Source organism: Microchirus variegatus (genome assembly GCF_963457635.1).
Source record: "Microchirus variegatus genome assembly, chromosome: 13".
Classification (NCBI taxonomy): Eukaryota; Metazoa; Chordata; class Actinopteri; order Pleuronectiformes; family Soleidae; genus Microchirus; species Microchirus variegatus.
The window spans coordinates 13203774-13214697 of NC_139814.1; the positions used below are offsets into that span (position 1 = coordinate 13203774).

The 10924-nt window shown below is 39.3% G+C and overlaps 1 protein-coding gene across 1 annotated transcript in view; it reads left to right on the forward strand.

Moving 5' to 3' along the window:
* The window catches only part of necab1 (N-terminal EF-hand calcium binding protein 1), a gene marked incomplete at both ends in the record, with an annotated part of 34715 nt that extends 26128 nt beyond the window's left edge, over nt 1-8587 (forward strand). The window contains 5 exons of the mRNA XM_083899994.1: nt 311-358; nt 4123-4235; nt 5990-6067; nt 7250-7341; nt 8559-8587. Of these exons, the coding sequence (XP_083756120.1) occupies nt 311-358; nt 4123-4235; nt 5990-6067; nt 7250-7341; nt 8559-8587 (360 nt within the window). The remainder of the gene's footprint in view (nt 1-310; nt 359-4122; nt 4236-5989; nt 6068-7249; nt 7342-8558) is intronic.
* Between the last annotated feature and the right edge of the window lie 2337 nt (nt 8588-10924).

Consider the following 10924-nt stretch of genomic DNA (forward strand, 5'->3'; position numbering starts at 1 on the left):
AACACAATTTCTGCTGTAGCACAAATCCACTAGTCAAGGCCATATCTTGTGCTCATCAGAACAATTTCTGGTTCCCAGAACGTTCTAGGAACGTTACCTTTCGGTTGAGGGAACGTTCCCTGAAGGTTCCCCCCTAGGTTCTCCTGTGGTTGATATGGAAAGTTCTTAACATTCTCCTAATGTTAGGAAACTTAGTGGAATATTTACAGTACATCGAGGAAGCCAGATGCATCTTTAAAAGTTTTCATCATATATTTGTGTTATTGTTGGTTTAAACATGTCCATTGTACGGATTCCTCATGTTCTGCAGGAGATTCGTCTGGAGCCTGCAGAGGAGGAGGTCCTGGAGAGTAAATCTGTGAGTCCATTGACTTTCATTACACTTTTCCACTCTTTTTTGCATCAGTGACCACGTTTTTGTCACCAACACAGTGACAAAAACGACGGAGCAGGACTTGAAAGGGAGACCACGGTGATAATAAGTGCTCGCCTGTAGTCATAGCAACAGCTGTGCTGCTGAAACTTGTTGGAAGAACCCCCCCCCCGCCCCCTCCTCTTTTGCTTTCCTTGTCTTTAATCTTTCCGTTGTAACGCACTGTATTTAATTATATTTATAGTGAGGCTTTGCAATGATGCTCACAGTGAGCAGAGAGAGAGAGAAGCGAGGGGTGTGTGAAGTCGAGAGAGAGATTTTTATTACTTTATTACTAGCGTCATCATTTTTGTATATCCACAGTAATAAGGCGTCCACGGGGCCGAAAACAAAGACGTCCAGTAATGTCACTCATTTCTCGGCTGAGAAAGTGTCTGTAGCTGCTGTGGACGAGATCAGTGACACAGTCACTCACAGGAGGATTTTCTCCTCAGCTCCAGTGTCACACAGACACACGAGCAGGATGAAGAGCATGGATTACTCAGTGTCACCGCTATTATCACTGAATTAGAGACAGAAGCTAAAACGGACCTTTTATGCTTAATAGAAAATGTGAAGTTTTCATTTGACTAATTGATATTTAGAAGCTCATGTATAAAGAAAAAAAAAACAATCAGAGAACAGTGTCACATGGAGCATCACATTCAAATTCAATCAGAGAATAACTGGCCCCATGTTTGTTGATGACTATTGCTTGATGGTTGCAGCTTTAATAGATTGCCATGTTCCCATTTAAATGACATTTTTCCTATAGGAACTAACTAGTGAGTTATCACTTGTTACCAGTGAAAATGGCTGAACTCATGTGCGTATGAATATTAAATGTGGCTCTTGTTTCATCAGAAATTCAACAGACATCTCAGCGCAGTGTGGGAATTAATCACTCTGCAATCGCTTGCACTGTGTACAAATGAGTGAGAATGAATGAGCTGCTGAGAGAAAACCAGCCATGACCCAGTTTGTGTCTCCATGTACTGTACGTGTTTGTCGTTATGTGTTATAGGATGTGAGGACATTTTGGCTGCTCCTCACTTTCTGTCACTCCCGTTTAGTGAAAGGTGCATTATGTAATCAATCTAAAGCAACTGGCTGTAAAATCCTCCTAATATGTCACAGAGACTCAGGAAATATATTCATACAACATAGTGAACTCACCAATAACAACAGTACAGACAAAATATTGGCATTTAAAAAAAATCTTTTGCAGACTGCAAATCATGTTTTGAAAGCATGTGGCGCCCCCTACCGCCGTCTACCAATCATTGCAGTCAGTAGAGTCTCAGCTGCCGAGCAAACACGGGTTGCCAGTTACGTCTGACTTACAAAAGCGGAGAAAACGAAACCTAAAAGACCTTGGTATTTTGAATTTGAGTGTAGTAGCCGTTTTTGGCCACATTCTTACATATGGCGCCTTTAAGACCTGGTTTCAAGGTTACTAGTGCAGTGCCCGTAGGAAGTATGTATTCCTATAGTGGGAGCTGAAGAAGATTTTTCAGGCTTTTTTTCTTTTTTTTTTTAAACACTCACACACGGTAAAACTATGTTTTGTCACAATAACATACTCATCAGTCCTAAAAGTTAGCAGTCGTATCATGATAAGAAACATAAAGGCTAACATAATACAAACACTGTGCTACCTCATTAGGCACAACTCAAAAGAAATACGCCTTGTAAAGAGATTCCAGTGTGCCTGACAGTCACAAAACAGCTAGCTACGCTAATGCTAATCGTAGCCGCGCCTAGCTTACCTTTGGAAACAGGTTCGCCAATAAATAGTGGCATGCTAACGCTAAATAAATATGTTCTCGCGTATTGGTGATTGGACACCTCGTCGTTTCAGTATAAAGTAAATGTCTCACCCACCGTGAGGACAGCAGTCCCACCTCCCTGCTCCAGACAGCGCAGCTGCTGCTGATGAGCCGATGGCTGCCCGTTGTTGACACTGACAATCAGTGAAAGTGCAGCGTGATAAAGTTACTCCAAAAAACGTGAAAGTTTAGGATGCACACCATCGGGCCATGCTCAACCCATATCCAAAATCTTAGGGCAATCTGACGGTCAGGGAAACATGCCCGTCACAGAGGGTTTCAGCATTTAGTTGTGATGTCATATCTACCAAGTGACCCAGTTCAGTTCTGCGCAGCATGTCACGCAAATTGTGTGCGTTTCCATTGTCACATTTTGAAAAGGCTACAAAAATAACCGATCTGTAGCCTGCGTTCGGTTACCAAGCTCAGTCTGGAGCGAGAAACACTGCAGTCCGTTACTTTGTCGACGCGGAATCATCGCTTATGTTGCGACACGTGGGGAAAAACGGACGAGTCGCCTGCAGCCTTCTCTCAAATGTAGAATCATTCTTGTAATACCAAAGCGAACCAAAGCAGTTTCACCACAGTACAATCTCATCAAAACGCTTGTCTGATCTACAAAATAGTGCACAATATGGCTCCACCCCTTTGAAAGATCTTCTGATCACTCAGGGAGCTATAACAGGAGACTGCAATAATATTCTAATTTAGAAAAAACTGCTTTTTAGTCAATCATTGTTTTCTATCAGAGGTTCATCTGAATGAAGCACCATCCCAACAATTATTAGAGAACACAACACACACCAGTCATTTAACTCCCATGTTGAAACAGTGCCAGCACTGACACTGACTCAGCTGTCTATAAACTCAGCTTGTATTCTGGTGACCTCGTCTAGTGCCCATTGTGTTACAATTCTACTGGAGCTCATCGAAATTTTTATTTATGCATGTTTTTCTTTTACATATTCTATTTCAATTTCAATGTCTGCATTCTTGTCCTTTTCCCTTCCTCTGTCAATTATTCGTTGTTTCGCTTGTTTTAGGGTTTTACAACATCTGGTCAGGGACTACAGACAGAAATGTGCCTTTTGGCTAACTTTGGCATATTTACATAAATGTTTTATTAATACACACTGTCCCTGTAAAATAAATCAATAATAATCAGCTTAAGAAACCACACAGAGTGTTGGATGTCCTCCATCATTACTACTCCGTCTTCCTTGTGGAATTCATTGGTGAGCCACACTGTGTTTGACATTATTTACATAGAGGAAAATAATGATGATCAGGGTGAACCGTTCCAAACGGCACCATAGTGAACTGAACTGCATGGTGTCCTCACTGAGAGCTGTGCAAGAATGTGTGTGTTGTTCTTTACTTAGCCACTGAGACACAGAGGCCTGAGGTGTTTTATCAGTCACATGCACGCACATGCATCATCACCACACACACACACACACACACACACACACACACACACGCTGTGAACCTCAGGCCAAACTATTCACTTCCTGTACCCATCACACTCGCTGCCCAGGCAACAAATTCCCATCAGCCACAGGGAAATAATCATCACGTTTTTTTACGGGTTGTCTCGTTCTTTACCGTCCACACCTTTGAACCTTTGTAGACGCCGCTTACGCACAACAAATGGCCGCCTGGACATTCAGTGATTATAAATCTTAGGAGATCGTGTTGTTGTTGTCGAGTTGTGCATTAGTCACCAGCAGCTTTCTGGTAACATGTTGAGCCAAACATTTGAAACCCTGCAGAATAAAAAAGCTTTGTCAGACTCACGCTCCACCAGAAGCAAAATCTGACCCTGTGACTTTTGTGTGTGCGTGTGTATGTGTATGTGTGTGTGTGCGTGTGTCCTTGCAGCACATCCTGATAGTCCAGAGGCAGCTCTCGGTGCTAGAGGAGGAGCTGGAGGAGTTTCGTTTGGCTCTCAGACAGTACATGGAGTGCGCCTGTGCCCAGACTGGATGTCTACAGTCAGTTCATATTTTCTACTCTGTCTGATTTTATAGTATAGTTTATAGTAACTCTTTAATGGTAACGGTAATAGTGTGATGTCATGTAACACCATCTTTTTTTTGTTTATCCCAGTTTGTGATTATCACACAGACAGTACCACATCCGTTTCAGTCCCTGCATGACGACATCACATGAACAGTAATGCACTGAAAATAATGACTGTGGGTAGGACATACTCACTGTACACCAGGGCAGTAATTTGGGCCAAAACATGGCATCTTCATCAGGCAAAAGTGCCTCAAAACGTCTTCAATCGGAAACAAAAACCCACGTTTGCTGCTTTAATCTAACAATAATGTGGATGTTGTCTTTAATCAGTAGCGTATTACGAAGACAAATGCATGTGAGATACACACTCAATTTTAAGAATGACTGCTTCCTCTTTGAGTCGATCATATGCAAGTATTCATTTTACAAACATTTACTCCCCAAACCTGGCTGTCTCCATGACAACAGCAGTGTTTTTATTTGTATTTTTCAAATCAAACATTTAGTTCAGGTTAACTGTCAATTCTAGCAACAGACTCTATTTGAATCAGTTCATATTTTTTCACACTAAAAGCTGTGAGGCTCTTTTTTGTGAAGATGAGCAAATAATTTAAGATCACATTTGTTAAATTATCTACTGATGCGGGCCATTTTTGGACCACGGGCCACCAGTTGCTGGTCATTGCTGTACAGTAAGGCAAGACGGATGTCAACTTTATAAAATAGTAAAAACTCCTATTTGTCAAAAAGATTTCCTTCTTCTTCAGGAACAACAACAGGTTTGCGTTCTCTATTAAGAAAAAGATGATGATTTCCAACCCAAGCCTTAAAGAGCAGCATGCAAATAAGACAAAAATGGAAAACCCTTTTCACAATTAACTAAAACTTTACCAAATTATTTACAAAGGTTTGGATGTAACACATTTTAAATTGAGTTTTTGTAGACATAGACATGTGTCTAATGTATGTTAGACTTTTATGGTATTTCAGACAAAAACAGTAGCTATTAACTTTTTTTTTTGACACCACAGGAGTCATTATTGCCACATTAGCGACAAATGAACACACAGTAAACTCACAGTTTTGCCCACAGCTCTGTCTTTAGATGTATTTGTTTCAGTCCTGTGCTGTGCTCTTCTTTTTAAATATGATTGACTCCATTAATCACGCCTGCAGGGTCACTAAGAGGTTCATTTGTATCCTAACCTCATTTAGAAAAATCCAGGACATAATTAAGAAAATTAAATTAAACATGACGGAACCTTAAAAATAGAATCCGAGCCTCTGTGTGTCATGTCTTTAGAGTTTTGGGCCCCTTGTGTAAACACTGTGGTACTGAGGTATCTGAGAACAACATGTCAGTCGATGAAGGAACATTTGCACTTAAATCCTCTCCGACCTGAGAAGAAACATGTCAGACTAATCACTGTGCAGCTGCCTTTTGACGGCATTTTCATGCTTTTTACGGTCATTTTTTTGCCCCCACTGCTCGCTCATGTTAACTCCTGTTAAAATGAAACTGTGACAAATCACTTTGTGATCATAATTTGAGGGTGAAGCCCTCGGGAAAGTCTTATTTTGACAGCGCCACAGTGCCTGAGAGAGTGTGGAGAAGAGGCTGTGTTGGGGGACATGATGTTGCTGCTCACTAATTACTGACTGCATGACTTGTGTTCTCTCCCGTTTTTTTTGTTTGTTTTGCGTTTGCATTTGCATTCGGCAGTGTCGCAGTTCAGCGGCTGGCTAATGAATCACGCTTCATTCTCTATGAATTCTGGGAGCACAACAACGTGTGGAAGAAGTAAGTATCTGCCGTCGACATCATATGCATCATGACTAATGCACCGAGAGCCTCATTCACATAAATACCAGAATATTTTAAGTGCTCACAAAGAAAGAGAGGGTCTACTTTATATTGTTTAAGTGGCACTGAATCCATAAATGTATCCTGAGTGAGGGACACTATAATACTGACGAAAGTCTTATCTATTGTATTTTGTGGCTGCAGTTTTAAAGTGGCTACTTTATTTCTTATATACTTAAAATGAATGAAATGTCTGTTGCTATGGATTATCCTATTCATTTGATTTGACATTTGTGCATTTCTCATCAAAATGAAACCTGCTGCTGCATTATGTATGCCATATGTAAGAATGTGGCCAAAAACCGTTACTACATTCAAATTCAAAATACGTAACTGGCAACCCGTGGTTGCTCGGCAGCTGAGACTCTACTGACTGCAATGATTGGTAGACGGCGGTAGGTGGCGCCACATGCCAAAACATGATTTGCAGTCTGCAAAAGATTTTTTTAATGCAAATATTTTGTCTGTACTGTTGTTCTTGGTGAGTTCAGTTTGTTATATGAACATTATTCCTGAGTCTCTGTGACATATTAGGAGGATTTTATGGCCAGTTGATTTAGATTTATTACATAATGCACCTTTAATACGTTTGTGACATATAAACACGCCAATTTTAACCCATAATTTGAAATATTTTAGTTTGTTTTCTGACATTTAAATTGTCTTTGACAAAATATAATACATCTACAATAGGACATACAAACAGCAGGACTATAGGGCCTTCAAGTTTACTCCAGTATTAAGTAATTAGTAGTGAATTATGCTAAAATCACGTAAAAAAAAAAGAGGTTAAAGAGTAAATAACATATACTTATATAAACATATTGTTAGAAATTAAATAGTTTTGACTGTGTTAAAATTCATTAAACTTCAATAAAGTAAAATTGTTAATTAAAAATGTTTTGGCATGTGGCGCCACCTACCACCGTCTACCAATCATTGCAGTCAGTAATGTCTCAGCTGCCGAGCAACCTTGGGCTGCCAGTTACGTCAGAAAACCAAACCTAAAATACCTCTGTATTTTGAATTTGAATGTAGTAACCGTTTTTGGCCACATTCTTACATATGGCACCTTTAAATCATGTAGTGCAGGAATAAGATTGTGTTTCTCCTGCTCAGTCACCTGCAGACCAACTACAGTAAAACCTTTCAGAGGGGCAACGTGGACTTCCTGGAGACTCCTGAGACCCTTACTACCATGCTGGTTCCTGGTGAGACTGTTCATCCTTGTTCTCAGTCTTTTGCTCCTCAAATCTTTCGTTGCATAATGTGCCGACTAAATTTCATTTTCATCCAATACTTTGACACAAAACAAGCAAAACACAACTACGAAGAAGAGCGACAACCTCTCGAGCTAAATCTCACTCACAAATTTGCTGCGAAAGTATATTAACATTATAATCAAGTGAGAGAAAGGGTCATTTTCCCATAGACTTCAATTTAAACCTAATTTTTTTTACTGCCAGCAGAGTCGCCCCCTTGTGGCTATTCAATACATTTTATTCCTGGTTAGCTCCAGGAGGAAACCATGGCTAAATGTTTTTATATGTATGATTTATGATTCTGATTCAGTCTTGTATGAAGTATATCTTAACGGGATACTTTATTAAGTATTTTACCAGAAAATTACTTTGGTAGAAGTTGAAGTCACTTTTTAAAAATATTACTTAAATAAAAGTCTTAAAGTATATGACATTTACTGTAGTTAAGTATCCAAAAGTCAATTTTCTGATAGAAAATGTAGTAAAATGTGCAAGTAAAATTATTAAAAAGTGTTAGAGGATGTGAATTGTGAATTTCTCTGTGAGATGAATAAAGTATCTATCTATCTATCTATCTATCTATCTATCTATCTATCTATCTATCTATCTATCTATCTATCTATCTATCTATCTATCTATCTATCTATCTATCTATCTATCTATCTATCTATCTATCTATCTATCTATCTATCTATCTATCTATCTATCTATCTATCTATCTATCTATCTATCTATCTATCTATCTATCTATCTATCTATCTATCTATCTATCTATCTATCTATCTAGAGAGTTAAGATTGAGGCATGGTCTTTCAACTGGAAGGTTGTGGGTTCAATTCCTGGCTCTGCTAGTCTATGTGTCCTTGAGCAAGACACTTAACCCCATGGTGAAAACTGTAGTTGTAAAGCAGTTCATGAAGACTAGAAAATCTCTATATAAACACAGACCATTACCAACTCTTCTTCTTATGATTTTATTTTTGTTGCCGCATGCAAAAAGGTATCAGTGTGAGCATGTGTGACACTCGTAATTACGACAATTATGACAATTATGACAATTATGATAATTATGTGAACTGTCCAACGTGAGCTGTGATGAATGATGTTAACAGTGTGTCTTAATTAGAAGAGTTATGTGGTTATGGTCTTGTGCGTCTCATCCACAGCCTCGTGGTGGGTCCTCAACAACAACTGAGAGGTCACTGGTCGTCACTGAAGAAGAGCGCAGAGTCCGCAGTGACACAGACACAGAAATACTCACACACATGCACACACACACACATACACACATTCAACACAACTCGTGAAGTCATAGTAATTAGTATAGATTTTATGACCTCCAATGTTCCTTCATAGTTCGGTGGTAGCTGTGTTTATTTACACTTTGACTCGACGAAGTTTAAAGCAATGACCTGATCTCTGACATCCTCACTGTGTTTGATGTGACATCATCTGCAAACCAGTGTGCGTGCGTGCGTGTGTGTGTGTGTGTGTGTGTGTGTGTGTCATAGGCGATCCTGAGGGACAAAGGTTTAGACTAAGGACCAGTTAATGGAGGTTTTGTCAGCCTCTGGACAAAAGCTGTCTCCTAAAAAAAAAGAAGCTTTCTGTGTTGTTGGACAAGTCTTCAGGAAATGACTGGAGGTCTGCGCGAAGTTCTCAAGGTGACCTGTGACATCATGTTAGCCTGTGTCTCCCCATAGCGTGTTTTAAACTTAGGGTCAGATGAGTTAGTAGCTGAGGTCAGAGCAGGTTTTTAAGAAATGAATGTAAGTCAAGTGTGTGTCTATGTGTGTGTGTGTGCGTGTGAGAGAGAATAAAGAGGAATAAAGGGATATACTTGTATCAGTTGTAGCAGCTCATTAAACCAATATTCTGTGTCAAATTGAGATAAAAATATGTTGGTCATAAATAAAGATAATATATTGTTGTGTACGTCGTGTGTGTGTATCCGTGTGTTCGACAGATTTAATCGTGGGCTCTGCTTTTTGTAAAGATGATTATTTATGAGGTCAGATTTGCAAATTCAAAACTACAAATTCATTTCAATGTCTAATGATAACAACAATGTATGATTTTGACATTCAAATAATGTCTGCCAAGACTATTTTGTTGGTGCATCAACTTACAGTAGGATGAATGACATCACCTGCATAGACACTATGGAACTTCTGGTTTTTGGTCCCTGCCTCAAAAAGAACCACAACATTCTGCTTTACGGCAACTGTCAGAGCCAAGTGTAAATCGCTTGCTTGTCATCTATACTCAGGTCACATTATTATAAAGTAATCTTGTTCTTGATATAAGACGGATTGAAAACACAACACTATTGCTCTTTTTTTCTGGGTTTGTTTTTGTGACTAATATCTTGAAAAATAAAACAATATAAACATATTTGTATAAAATGGAGTAACATAGGCGACTGTACCAGGTCTGAAGACATGTTTATATGTACGTTAGAAGTGTACTGTCCATTTTTAGAAATCTAAATATTTATAAATGTAAGAGTCAAAAAAGTAATACAACAACTTAAAGGGACACTGTGTAGTATTTATGGGTTTATATAACCCAAAATCCACTTTTTTATACATATAATGTGCTCCTGCATTGTCTAGTCGCTGTATAATAGTTTTTGTTTCATTTTCGTAGTGTTTCAAAAAGTCATGTAAAATAACATGGTCACGGGCCGCGGTTGCATAGCCACTGTTAGCAGCAAGACGCCATGTTTCTACCGGAGCCTGTAAGGACAAACGCGAGAGAACAAATCAAGCGTCTCTTTACTTGTAGCGGAAGTCCCGCCTCCTCTCTCTCCGCTTCATCTGCTACAGTCGCGGTAGCTCGCCCTCTCCCTCGCCTCACGAACCTCATCTGCTGACACGGAGAAAGACGACGAGGACGACATTTGACCGACTGAGGATACCGTAGCGCTCAGGGAAGGGAGGGGGTGAGCAGAGGAGCAGTTCTTTGTTGTAAATTTCAGCCTCTTCTCTAGATGGCACTATAAACTACTTACTTCACCTTAAAGGCACTTAGTTTTGCTTATATTCAAACAATACTTGAATCAGATCAACGAGCAAACTCAAAACATTCCTCAGTCCTTCACACAATTCAACAAACCAACAAATGACTTTAAAAGCATCAATCAACATTTAGAGAGAAACTACCAAAATGATTTTTTTTTTTTTTTTTTTTTTTTAAACATACCAGGTTAGATAATATGGCACTTGGAGGTCAGAGGTCAGGAGAGTTTCAGATAAATTTGACTTATCTGTGATTTGTGTGTCATCCATCCTGAGCTCCAGGGAATTTCTTGTTTCCACACAGAACAACTTTGTCAGTTTACTTCACAATTAAATGTTTAGTTTATCAAAACAAAAACTTAATCACACTTCTCTTCTCACTTCTCATAGCATTTCATTCCTCCTTCAAGCTCACTTTGATAGTTTCCCCTCCTGCTTTCAGCCATGTTTCCAGCTCACAGGTGTGATGGATTTATCAACTTCCTTCCCCATTCGCTTCCTGTTTTTTTTTT